The sequence below is a fragment of the Moschus berezovskii genome, chromosome 10, assembly GCF_049115385.1.
Source record: "Moschus berezovskii isolate FMDL1 chromosome 10, NW_MosBer_1.0, whole genome shotgun sequence".
NCBI lineage: Eukaryota > Metazoa > Chordata > Mammalia > Artiodactyla > Moschidae > Moschus > Moschus berezovskii.
The window spans coordinates 19039849-19053815 of record NC_142469.1 but is presented as its reverse complement, the minus strand read 5'-3'; the positions used below and the strand labels follow the sequence as shown (position 1 = coordinate 19053815).

Here is a 13967-nt window from a genome sequence, read left to right as displayed (position 1 = left end):
CCATGGACGGAGGAGCCTGGTAGGCTGCAGTCCATGGGGTCGCTACGAGTCAGACATGACTGAGCGACTTCACTTTTCACTTTCACACATTGGAGAAGGAAATGGCAACCCACTCCAGTGTTCTTGCCTGGAGAATCCCAGGGACGGGGGAGCCTAGTAGTCATTAAATACCTACAAATGTGTTTGGTCTAATACATGTGTGGTCTAATTGTTCTCAAGTCAAATGACTGGGCAGATAAAAAAGTTAATGATGTGACTGATTGGTTAAGACAGTTTGTTCAAGTGAGTAAATATGGTAGACCTCAGTGTTAGGTATTACTTTCCTGCTTTTTTGAGAAAATCTAGTAAGAGTGAAAGCCTTGTTACTTATGCTTGAAGAAACAGATTGTCTTTATTTTTGATTTTATGTCAATATTAATTTGCAATTTTATAGCATATTTATGATTTTAAAAGTTTACTATTATATACCTCTTTATTTGATTAAACAGCTGACAGCACTCAGTTTCTTTCTGGGTGTTGTAGTGTGTTTGCCGTTTCAGAATGTACTGAATATCTGGTCAGATGAGCTCAGGAACCAGGATGTTTGTCAAAAAATGCTCATGGATTTGCTTAAAGAAACGCTGTAATGTAGTGATCAAAAACTAGCTTTTTATTCTTCATATATAATCAATCAACTTATTATTTTTTAAATTTTAGTGAAAGGAGCACCTCGAAACCTAAAGGTGACAGATGAGACTACGGATAGCTTTAAAATTACCTGGACTCAAGCTCCGGGTAGAGTCTTAAGGTATCGAATTATTTATAGACCTGTTGCTGGTGGAGAAAGCAAAGAAGTTACCACTCCAGCCAATCAGAGGAGGAGAACACTGGAGAACCTGACTCCAGACACAAAATATGAAGTATCTGTAATTCCTGAATATTTCTCAGGACCCGGGTCTCCGTTGACTGGAAATGCAGCCACTGAAGAAGGTAGAAGAAATATGCTCGTTATTTGGTAACAACTGAAATCGTAGACTAGGAGAAGCTTTGGCGACTATTCAGACGCTGCAAGCAATTATTGGAGTGTCTAAGACGCTAGTCCTGTTAGTTTGATTTACTCAAATATTTGACTGACTTGTGTTCCCATTTATGGACTTTCCTGGTAGCTCAGAAGGTAAAGAATCCGCCTGCAACACAGGAGACCTGGGTTCCATCCCTGGGTTGGGAAGATCCCCTGGAGGAGGGCATGACAACCCACTCCCGTATTCTTGCCTAGAGAATCCCCATGGACAGAGGAGCCTGGCAGGCTACAGTCCACGGGGTTGCAGAGAGTTAGACATCACTGAGTGACTAAGCATAGCACAGACCTCATTTATTGGTGTCAGCAGGAACCTGAGTTGTATGATACGGTCTAAATATTCTTTTAATATTATTAAATATTCTATTATAAATTGAAGGATGAATAGGGATTAAAAATCATATTATGCACCATTGAGATAGATTACCTGTTATTTCTTCAGGAAGATTTAAAAATACTCACCTGTTTTGATTTAAATGGCATGATTAGGCTTCCAGGATAGATTCTGATATTAGTTGCAAGTTATTAATATTTAATGTATCATTTCATGGATAAAAATTAAGGCATTCATATTTTTCATTTTATTCCTTGTCTTTAAAGTTTTAAAAACATAATGATAACTCCATGTTAGCAATAATGAGCAGTTATTAAGTACCTGGAGGAGGAAATGGCAACCCACTCCAGTATTCTTGCCTGGGAAATCCCACAAACAGAGGAGCCTGCTGGACTATAGTCCATGGGTCACAAGAGTCGGACTCAATTGAGAGACTAAACCACTGCCACCATTAGGCACCTATTTGCATCAGCTTCTGTGCAAAGAGCTTTTCATGTATTATCTCACTTAATCCCTGCATAGGACCTATGAAGTTGTTACTTTTATTATCCTGGTGTTGCAAAAATGTGGAGGCTAAGGAAACTGAATGTTGCTAATAAGTAGTGAATGTGAGTTTGTTGCCCTCCTGCAGACACTGACTGCTTCATGACTCCCCTCGTGCTTCATGACTGCTCCTAACTCGCTGGGTGCAGCCTAGCTAATTAGTCTCTCCTGCAAAGACTCGCTCCACCTGCCCTCTTCTTCTCTTCCATTGGAGAAGTCACTACCCTTATTCTTTCCAGTTGGGGATCTGGAGCTCTTTGTACTGGGCACCAAAAAAAAGAAAAAGACCCAGTAATGCTTCATCCTTCTAGTTTTTTGAGTTAAAGCGGCTGGGAGATGTGTGCCTGGTGAGGGAAGTGATAGAGTTGGGAGCCTTGAGACCCTTCAGAGACCACATGGCCCCGTTACCAGGAAAGGCATGAAAAGCCTTTCAAAGGGATGGGCAGCCCCTGAGTGGAACTGAGGCTCATTTCCTCTCATATATTTTTTTCCCAGAGACAGCACTATTTTCTCATTTATCATTTTTAGCACATTAGCGTGTTTCATGGGCATCACATTTAGATGTTCCTAGCTTTCCTCCAACAAACTAGTATTATTGACACTTTCTTAGAGGAGTTAAAAATCTTCATTGTACCAGTGTGTATACATTTTATAGTGCTTTGCTCCAGTTTTAGAGAAAATGTAGTTTTTTACATGAAAGATTCTAACATGGAAGACTTTAACCTGTGTGACTACTGTACAGAAAAGAAATGGGATGGCTTTGTCTTTCTTTCTACTAACACGTAGGGCCCGATTTAGAGACCCTTAAACTGTTGACTAGTCAGCAGTTACAATAGTCATAATCTCACCCGGGATGTAAATTTGATTACATGTCTATCTAATAGATAGATAGACAGATAGATATGGGCTTCCCAGGTGGCACCTGTAAGGAGCCCACGTGCCAATTCAGGAGATGTGAGAGATGTGGGTTTGATCTCCAGGTGGGGAAGATCTCCTGGAGGAGGGCATGGCAATTGATTACATATATATAAAGCAGCAAAATGTTTTTAAGTCATTTTATTAAATAATGAGTTTTGATGTTGTTGTTTCTTTAATGAAGTTAGAGGGAACCCAAGGGATTTACGAGTGTCTGACCCTACGACATCAACTATGAAACTGTCTTGGACGGGGGCACCGGGAAAGGTGAAACAGTATCTCATCACATACACACCAGTGGCAGGAGGTGACACTCAGGAGGTCACTGTGAAGGGAGACACAGCAAGTACCGTCCTGAGAGGATTAAACGAAGGGACGCAATATGCCTTATCTGTGACAGCCTTGTACGCCTCTGGAGCTGGAGATGCCCTTTTTGGAGAAGGGACAACACTTGAAGGTAATTACTGTCATATTTTATAGAAATCTCTGAGCTTGCTTATGATCGTGTTTAGGAAGCTTTAAGTGTTTCAGAGAATGAAATCTGAGTGTGTGCCATCTTTTCTCTTAAAAGGAATTTGTATTGAAAAATAAGTAGTCATAAAACTGCTTCTTCTTCAGAGATGTAGGCTACCAAAAAAATTAAATTTGATTGGGAAGCAGTGTGTTGGGGAGCTGAGTGTGTAGTAAGACTGTCGAAATGTGTCTGCTGTGCCATGGGTTGGTTAATGGAGAATAGGGGTGTGACTCTCAGAGTGGTCAGGGGGAAACATTAATGGAGCAAGAGGGTTTGACTTGCCTGAGGTAACACAGTTGGTTTGTCACCCAGGAGCAGAAAGGAGCCCTTTTCTGACTAATAGCCTCTTTGCCTGCACTGTGCCCATCAATATCAGTTCAGTTCAGTTGCTCAGTCGTGTCTGACTCTTTGCGATCCCATGGACTGCAGCACGCCAGGCCTCCCTGTCCATCACCAACTCCCGGAGTTTACTCAAACTCACGTCCATTGAGTTGGTGATGCCCTCCAACCATCTCATCCTCTGTCGTCCCCTTCTCCTCCCACCTTCAATCTTTCCCAGCATCAGGGTCTTTTCCAGTGAGTCAGTTCTTCTTATCAGGTGGCCAAAGTATTGGAGTTTCAGCTTCAGCATCAGTCCTTCCAATGAATATTCAGGACTGATTTCCTTTAGGATGGACTAATCGGATCTCCTTGCAGCCCAAGGGACCCTCAAGAGTCTTCTCCGACTCTGCCTATAAGCATTTATAAAAGCTTGAGAAATATGACAGTCCAAGTTGCTGTTTGTTTTCTGAATGACTTCTAAAATTCAGTTCTGTGTTAGAAGTTCAAAGTTAATGCAATACTTAGTAAGAACCTTCAACAAGACTGGATCTGTTTCCTTGGTTCTCTAGAGTTCATTGTTAGAGGGTTTCATATTTCTTAGGCTCTTTTGAACTGTAATGGCAGCTTAGATTTGACTCACCACAACCAGAAAGTAAGTCGTATGAGAGAGAGAAAGCACAAATTTAACTTAACTACAATGAGAATGGATTGTAGTGTTGAAAAGTAGTATCAGTGGATGGTTAAAATGCTGATGCAGTTCAGTAGCTGGGGCCTAAATGGGAGTCAGGTTTCCTTTTGTTATCACCACCTTTTCTATGCCTTATTTAAAATAATTGCAGGAAGAAAATGAATCTGAAGTATCTTTTGTCATGTGAGATCACAGTGATATTAGGCAAATATCCATATCAGATTTAGTGGATCCAAGAGCTTGGAGGACGATAGATGTTGTAATTCACAAGGATGAGATCTACAAGAGGCAGTTTTAATTAAAACTTTGACTTAGGTAAGAAATAAAAGCTAACTGACAAAAACAGTCTAATCAAAGTTCTGTCTCTAATAGTGATCAAGGGCTTAATCCAATACTCTGTGAAATTTATTATTAGAAGAGGGTTTAAATGAAAGATTAAATCCCAGTGTGCAAAGTACTGATTATTCGAAGAGTCCGGTTTGGCTGCCATGTGACTTTGAAATAACCTCTTAACCCCTCTGGACCTCAGTTTATCCATCTGTAAAGAGGGGATGACCATTTTTCCCCCTTCCTCCCAGACTTACTGTGGAGATCAAATGGTAGAGTGTTAAGTGAAATGCTTTGGGATCTGAAAAATACTCCACATATATGAAATTCATCAAGGGGAAATAACATTCAGTTTAGAACTGATACCTGTAGATACAGCTTTTGTAAGTATATCAAAGATGTTGACTGGTTACTCTAAAATTTTGAAAATAATAAGAGATGGAAACGGAGATTGCCTTAATTAGGGGGACACAGTCCAAACAATGAAAGTATGTGATCTTTATACCTGGAGCAACATTCAGAATTTCTGAAAATTTGTCCTTTTTTTTTTTTTAACCTTTAAGTTCTCTTTCTCATGGGCTTTCTACAGGCTTTCAACATAGATTACTCCTCTAGGATTTTTAGAGGATTGGCTTTGGAGCTTTTGTTTTTTTTTTATAGAATAGCTGTAGATTGTTTATATTTGCGAACATTTCTCCCTTATAAGGGATATCTTGGAAATAATTTAATAGTTTTACTTCTGCTTATACTTTTTAAACTTCTGATATTCTTTTACATTTCTTACTTTATAAATATACTTACACTTTGTCAAAATGTTGCCTCTAAAGATTAATGCATTTTTACTAAGAATAATATACTATCAGTATTTAGAAAATAAAATGCACATTTTAACATCACAGCAAACATTCTATTGGGTAATGGCTTTTCTAGGCCAAGTGTAGCTAAATTCTTTATAATTTTATGGCTTTGCACAGGTGGTATAGAAAATCTACAAATTTGAATGTGTGTGTTATGGTGCACACCCATGTATCTGGTCAGAAATAATCTCCAAGGGAGATACACAGGTAGTAAAATAAATAAAAAAAATTACTATTTCCCATTCCCTGAGATGGAGGAAAGCTAGATGATTTGCAAGTTCATGTTAAAAATATAGTTAATTCATAACTAGATTGTAATGGTAGATTTTTTTCCCATTGACACCAAAGCTTTTCACTTTAGTGAAGGATTAGAGAAAATGCTGCCAGCCTGATTTTGTTAACATATTTATCTCATTGCATGATGTGTGGTAAACTTATCAAATATGTGAAAGCATAGTTGTGACTAAATTAAAATAATAGATTTTTTTTGCTCATGGTTATTCCATTTCATTTTATTATATTAACTCAGCCAAATCCACATACCATATACAGGAATAGGATATGATGGTAAATGCAGAGAATGGAAAGCCCAGAAACACAGCCAGCCAACTGCTCTTGAGGGTTGCTGTTTTTCTAATCTGTTTTTCTCTTGGGAGAGGAGGTGGTTAGAGCAGACCTTGAAGGAATGTTTCTTCCATCCAGAGGCATGGCTTAGCCAGCGAGGGCATTCTGTGGCTTGAAAATTTTATAGATTGACTGAAGTGCATTCTATTCAATTAAAAAAGAATTAAAAAAATATTTAGCATGGGCTATAACCATCCCTAACTTGAATCTGTTTCCTAGTGCTTTCTTGAAATGCAGCCAATGATCAGAAAATTCCCCTGTCCCTGGAAGAGAGATTTATTAGCATTGGCGTTGAGGAGGGTTCACGGTTGGCCCTAGTACTGTATGAAATAGAATCACAAAGGCAGAGTTTATTACTATTTCAGATCCAAACTTCAGAGGAATCTGAGCACAAGCTATTAGGTTTGATTTACATTGTTTTTTTCTCCTGTTGTTGTTAAAGTAGATTTAATGTAATTACTAAAACACTGCTGTACATGTAAATGAACTTCAAGTCTTCAAGAGTTCTTAGTTGTCACTGCTGTGTTTACGGAGGGAAACCTGCTCTTTTAAACCTAGAAATGAATAATTCCCACTTTAATTCAGAGATTTACTGCAAATGAATGCAAATTTCAGCGTTGGAATAATGCAGTCCTTTTATTTTTGAATGTGTTTGTTGGCTGTGGAAAAGATGATTTTTCAGAATTTCTTATGTTTCAGTTGCCGTAGCAACCCTCTGGTGTCCTAAACATGAAAGACTTCCTATACATCAAACCAAGCTAACTCAGCTGACATTTGGTTACCATGAGGTTTTTAGCACATCACAGGAATTCTTCTGCAAATGTTGAGTAACATGGGGTGCCTCCAAGATGGAATAAATAAGCCCTCTGTGTTTTCCTAGATTTACTGCTGTCTCATAATTTGAAAAATCATTCATTCTGTGTATAACACTTCTGATGTTTCCAGGGAACTTCAGTCCAATCACCAAACAGTAATATCTTTCCCACAAATTGATGGCTTATCAAAGAAAAATCTAAACTATGTTGGAGAGGTGACAATTATGGAAGAAATCTCATCCAGGCTTTGAGGTCGAAGGGCAATTTGTTTAGGGCTTTTTAAGAACTATGTGTTACTTAAAGTAAGTTAACTGATCGATAGTGAACTTTGTCCTTTGGAATGGTGATTTCAAGTCGTTGCTTGTAAATCAAGTGTGTTTCCACATGAACATTATCCAGAGCAGGTCTTCCTTATTCTGCCTTGGAAAGTTGGATGACTTTGAGTTGAGCTCTATCGGAAAAGACAAATTGATTTAGAAGTGGGTTACATTACATTTTCAATTTAATTTCTATTTTTGAAAGTGGTATGTGAAGCTCAATGAAAGCCGGCTGGAACAATCTATAAGATGAAAATAGAGTTTCATTTCATAATGATTAATTTTTCAGTTATCACTGGTTAATTTGTGTTATAATTATATTTGAATTGGATGATGATCTGCTTTTCAGAAAGCAAATGGAAAAGGGTTAAGGAAATGTAGGAAAGTTACTTAAATGAGGCCTCAGTTCTTTGGCCTAATATGTGGAAAAAGTAGAATCAACCCCATGTGGATTTTCAGAGCATGAGAAATGCACCTGTCTGATTACTTGCCTCAGTAGCAGCACAGGGATGCACGCTTGCAGGCACCAGCAATGCTGCCTTTTGATATAAGTGACTATGCTTTGTAATCCGATCAGAAATACTGAGTATCAAAATTTCAAAAACTGATGAATTTTGTTTGTTTAAATTTATGACAGAAAAGCTTTGTTATTTCTTATGCTCACCCCAGTACTATATTGGAGAGAGCAAAGCAGAAGTGAAAACTGTCGAGAGGGATTCAGAGGAATAGAGATGAAGGCATACCATCATTACAGAAGATGATGGTTGTTTGAAATGATTGCCAGCAATTCCATTCCCAGAGGCAGAAGTAACATGCAAAGTACAGGCATGTGGTTCAGAATGGCAGGAAACAGGTACAGTGAGATTATATATTATTGGAAACCACGTCACTTAGGTGAAAAACGTGAACAAACCCAAACATCATAAAATATTCTTTGGTGAATCTTGCGGGCAGACAGAGAGGAGGAGCTCAAGATGGGGGAGCCTTTCCTAGAGCAGAAGTGGGTCCATATTTAGGGACAGGTTGAGACAAAGTGGCGAAACATCTGCTGGAACTGGTTTCCACTCCTGCCACTGTTTCTATGGCTTTCTCTTTTGAAGAACCTTTGTGGTCTTTCCTGTTAGCTCAAACAGTAAAGAATCCTCCTGCATGCAGGAGACCCAGGTCTGATTCCTGGTCTGGAAGATCTGGAGAAGGGAATGGCTACCCACTTCAGTATTCTTGCCTGGAGAATCCAAGGATAGAGGAGCCTGGTGGGGTACAGTCCAAGGGGGTCACAAAGAGTTGGACACGACTGAGTGACTAATACTAACCTTTGCTGAATAGAGGCTCTATACTGGTCTTCTTATATCTTTCTTTTTCCTCTCTCTTTCCTCTTCCTTCCCAGGTATATTAGAAATAGACTGTCTCCCCAAACCAGTCCAAATAATCTCTTTCAGTAGCTACTGATGTCTGAACTTCTGTAGTTTGAGAAAACCTACAATTCAATATATTAAACTAAAGCAAATGGCTGGCTGGGTAACACTAGAATAGAATCTCATTCACAGGAAAATGTGATCAATGCTTGAAGAAGCAGCATTGAAAAGCCATTTCCTTTTGACACAGGATGGAGGAGAAGAGAGAATGGGGAACATCCCACTCATGTAATGGGATGGAAAGGATGTGATGAGAACTTCTCAGTTCTCTGAGGGTCGGCCTCGGGCTCACGCCACTACTACTGAAAGGGTGACTCGTGTGTGGCCATAGACCCATGTGATATAGAGAAACCATCACACCATGCTACCCAGCGCCCCCATTTCCGCCAGTTTTGACCAATTTTGCTTTCACTCCACGGGGTTTTATTTCACCACACCTGTCTCTCATTTCTGAATGAAAGCAAGGGTGAGGGTTCCCTCCCACACTGACCAAACACAGCTTCCAAAGAAATGTCCCCTAAGTGAGAAAAGAGGCCAGAATCTTGGAGGAATTAGGATCACAGAGGAGGCTGAAACGATTTTTAGAAAGCGTCAGGGCTCAGACATGTCTTCAGACACTCCAGTTTAATTGATCTGGGATGGCCGGGTCTTTAGCCCTCCAGGTGATTCCTGTATCTGATCAGGTCCAGTCCAGGTTTTACTCTGGGGGTCCCAGGGCTCCAGGAGGTAGCGGCATGCTCATCCCGTTGCACACCTAGTCCCCAGGCCAGCGTGGCCCCTTGGCAGACAGCCAGTTATATCACAGGGTGCAATTCAACTGCTTTTTATGGTTACTTAACATTTGGCCAAGCCAAGATTCCATTTTTAAAAACTTCAAGGGTTATAGGTCTGATAAAATATACTTATCACAGGAACATCATAGTCTCAAGATTCTTGGATGTAATGCAACAGCTTGAAAACCCAACCCTCCTACTTTCTGGAGAAAAAAAGGTGTTTCAATGTGTTTGACAACAGTGTACACTTAATATTTCAGTTCAGTTCAGTTGCTCAGTTGTGTCCAACTCTTTGTGACCCCATGGACTGCAGCACACCAGGCCTTCCTGTCCATCACCAACTCCCAGAGTTTACTCAAACTCATGTCCATTGAGTCGGCGATGCCATCCAACCATCTCACCCTCTGTTGTCCCCTTCTCCTCCCACCTTCAATCTTTCCCAGCATCAGATTCTTTTCCAATGAGTCAGTTCTTCACATCAGGTGGCCAAAGTTTTGGAGTTTCAGCTTCAGCATCAGTCCTTTCAATGAATATTCCTTTAGGATGGACTGGTTGGATCTTGTTATATTTAGGATTATTCTTATGAAACTGACTGACTAACATACAAGAAACTCACTGAAGCAGTTTATATTTTCAATCTTGGCTTCTGGTTTGAGGTGTCTCTTTTCTTTCTTTGGATTTCACTTTTATTTGTCACAAACATGGAATGTTGCAATACCAGTACCTACAAGTAATGCCTTTCTGTGCCAGGCAGAAACTATCATTTTTTTGAGGACCTTTTTTTTCTGTAATTGAGAATATAATTAATGTTCACTTGAATTAGTACTGTCATTCCATTAATGGGAACTCAGGAATATTTTTTAGTTAGTATTGTATTTGGATCTCAAAAAGTGTTTTTACAGATTCTTTCCAGGACATTGACCAGTCTTACAGAGGTCTTCATTACAATTTTATTAATATTTTGTTCTAGCTTTCCAGGTCTTGAGAGTGTTAATGTAGTTGATTAAAATCCATGGGAATACATATCTAATGAGCTCCTTTTGTGTGTAGCTCAGAAATATTTTTGTGAATGTATTTTTGCTTCAGCCACAAATTCCCTTCCTATTATTTTCTCACAGTGAAATCATTAGCCTGTGTTTGTGAGATTGATGTCTGTTGCCATGGAAATAAACAATGTCACAAATTCAGAACTATAGAAAGTAGGCAGAAAAATAGGCTGAGAAGCACAATCTTTGGGAAAACTAGAAACTGAAATTATTATTTGTAAATCACTCCAGTGTTAATTTGGAAGATTACCCCCATGTTGTAGCTAACTCTGTCTTATACTTTTGGGGAATGTTCTTAATGTAGCTTTTAAGCTTATGTAGATTCTGAATCCCTTTCCCGTAATTTCAAGTATTATTTCACAAAAGCTGTTGCTAACTGCAGCCTGGGAAATTTAAGAGAAGAGTTACATATGAAAAAAGGGTGTAGTATATATTAAGCAAATGAAACATACTGCGTATTTAAAACCTAGAGACGAGTAGTTGGAATATCAACCATCAAAACAAAATAAAAAGCGAAAAAACAACATGCAAGTCAAACCCAACCAACTCAGCTCAACTGAACCATAGAAACAGTTTGTTTAATTCCTATAAATAGAGAAGATATAAAGATGTGTGACCTTAGTAGAAATACGATTAAAAAAGACCTTCAAATGAAGATGAGCCTCAGGAACTGAGGGAAAGAAGTCAGTATGATCTTGAAAATAAATATTCTTGGTTGCAGTGAAATATGTAACTAATTTCCCTCCAGAGATGAGATGTCCTGTCAGCAGTTAAACTTATTTATAATAGAGTTAGAATTTTCCATTTGGTCTTGGGGTCTGGTAGTATGCCCAGCTTCCATTTTATTTATTTTTTCCTCTGTAATCTAACATATATGATAGGGTTTTGTCCACCTAGATTTCTTTGTCATTTATTGATTGTTATCTTTATGTACTTGAAATTTAAATAATTATGAGTCTTTTTAAGATATTCATTTTTACTCTTTGATTCAAGTAAAATAACAGCCTTCAGCATCCTTGTAGCAGCACTATATATCATTTTCTTGAATACACAACAATTACTGGTAAAATGCATGCTGTAGAGGCAGATAGTTTTATATTTATGTCATATTGTGGCATAAACCCTAGTAAAGGTAGCCAATATAAAATGATTTGTATATTTATCTTACATTTAAATTATGGAAAGTTAGGGTTTTATTGGTAGACATCTGTGCCTCCTATTAAGTTGGGGTTTCCATATTTTTTCCACTTGAGTTGTATTTTTATTTTGCATGAGGGAGCCAAAATTTAGTAGCAGACATTTTCGATCAGTTAGTGCAAGTGGTGTGTTTTATTTTGATGACTAATCGTTTTTAGGTTTTCCAGAATTGTTGGTTTTTATTTTCCTTAGGGTTAAGCTATAATTGAAATTTTGCACTTCTGGTTTTTTAGCTTTGTGAACGAATAGACTGTTGAAAATAGATTGTGAAATAAAGACTGTTGAAATTAAGATTTGCAAGTGATATAAGATTGTTGAAGTAACTGGAAGTGGTACATTGAAACTGAGCTTATTTAAAGAAGAGGGGAAAAGATGATGGTGAAGAAATAAAGATCTTCGTGAACAATGGATAAAGAGAACTGAGTTGTAAATTTGGGGGATTTAGATGCTTTTTTCTCTTTGAAATTTTCTTTAGGCATGTACTTCTTTGTATTTGAATGTCATTCTTGTCCTGAAGGGCTTTTCAATCTGACTGGACATATGGGGGCAAGGGTGATAGGCAGAAATCAGGCATACTTATTAAGTTTAATCCCATCTTCTGTTCCCCTGACAGAGTAGGACAGGCAGCTCAGAAAGAAGAAATGGGTAAGTTAGAGAAATTGAGTCCAACAAGTCAGGGTATCTGCCAGGATGAGGGAGTATTTACATATCTAACAGACATTAAAAAATGATCCCCCTTTCATTTCTTTTCTAGAGCGTGGTTCACCTGGAAATTTGATTACTAAAGATATCACGGACACATCAATTGGGGCTTATTGGACGTCAGCTCCAGGAATGGTTCGCGGTTACAGGGTCTCATGGCAATCACTTTATGATGATATAGAGGCTGGAGAAAAGAGTCTTCCTGCAGACGTAATTCACACTGTGATAGAAAACCTGCAGCCAGAGACCAAATACAGAGTTTCCGTATTTGCAACTTACAGTAGTGGAGAAGGTGAACCCTTGAGTGGAGAAGCCATAACTGAATGTAGGTAACATTCTGAGACGGGAGGGGAGTGTGTTGGTGCTACCTAATAGCCATCAGCTCATGATAACCTCTTGCATTTTTTTTCTGAATGTGACAGATGAGGACTAAAAACATGACCTTTAATGGATGTGCTTTAAAATCAAGTTCATTGTGTATCTAAACTTGTATCAAATTTTGAAATATTGAATCCCTGCCAACTACCTACACAGTTTACCCTTGAAAATGTGGGGGTTAATCTGAGTATAATTTATAGGCAACCATTCTTATCCGAGGTTCCCCTGCATTCCAGGATAAAACCAAGCTCAGATCATGTAGTCCTGTAGCATTTGATAGTGAAAAAAATCCATATATAAGTGGATCGTCAAAGATCAAAGCTTCGTTGTTTAAGGATGAACTGTGTTTCTGTCTGTCTGTTTCTCTTCTTTTTTTCTGGTGGAAAGATCAACTAGATAAGAGACTCAACTAGTTAAGAGACTCAACTAGTAAAGAGACAAGAAGTTATGGAAACAAAGAGAATTCAGGCACGTTTATAACTACATGGCCTCGGGCAAGTTCTTGAAACTTCTTTGAGCTTTGGTTTTCTCATATGTAGAATGCAGCGTCAGATTTTGTTGAGCATTAAATAAAGTAACAGTGGGTAAAGCACCAAGCATAGAGCCTAGCCATTTAAAGAAGATTGATGCATAATGCAGCTATTGAGACAATGTTTGTTATACAACCAGGACTAATTCTAAATTATTTTTACTGTGTTTGGGGAGGCTAATTCAAGTCTACTCAGTTTTCTGGTGGCTAAAATTTACCTTCATCTCATTAATATTCTTTCCTGCGAAAAATTCTGAGTGACCTCTCATCATTTGTTGTCAGGTGGCTAGTGAGAAATGGGTCTGTATTTCATAATTGTCTTTCCTAAAAAACAATTTATTAAAAATGGGCATTTCTAAGAATTTATAGGAAAGTTTATTCCTTTTGTTTGGGAGAGTTTTAGGAAAAGGGGAAAGAGTTGGGGTATTCTTATATTTCTTTTGTTAGGAAGACGTGGAGGAATTGGGTGAAATTAGGCCATCTATTGGGTGATTTTTCTGCCAAAGGAGGAGAGAGGAAAATGCCAAGGGCAATTTCAGTGAAGTCCTGTATCCTGATTTTAAGTTGTCCTGAAATTAAAACCTTTTGGTCTGAGTTCTCTGTAGAATTCATCTT

At 38.4% G+C, this 13967-nt stretch overlaps 1 protein-coding gene across 3 annotated transcripts in view; it reads left to right on the top strand.

Annotated features, from left to right (window-relative positions):
- Window positions 1-13967, top strand: part of COL12A1 (collagen type XII alpha 1 chain) — a 116916-nt gene that overhangs the window by 24160 nt on the left and 78789 nt on the right. For 2 of the 3 annotated variants that reach the window (XM_055432808.2, XM_055432809.2), the window contains exons 12-14: window positions 697-969; window positions 3034-3306; window positions 12498-12770. The exons of the other annotated variant lie outside the window; for it this stretch is intronic. In XM_055432808.2, coding sequence (XP_055288783.2) covers window positions 697-969; window positions 3034-3306; window positions 12498-12770 — 819 coding nt within the window. The remainder of the gene's footprint in view (window positions 1-696; window positions 970-3033; window positions 3307-12497; window positions 12771-13967) is intronic. 3 annotated transcript variants of the gene reach the window in all.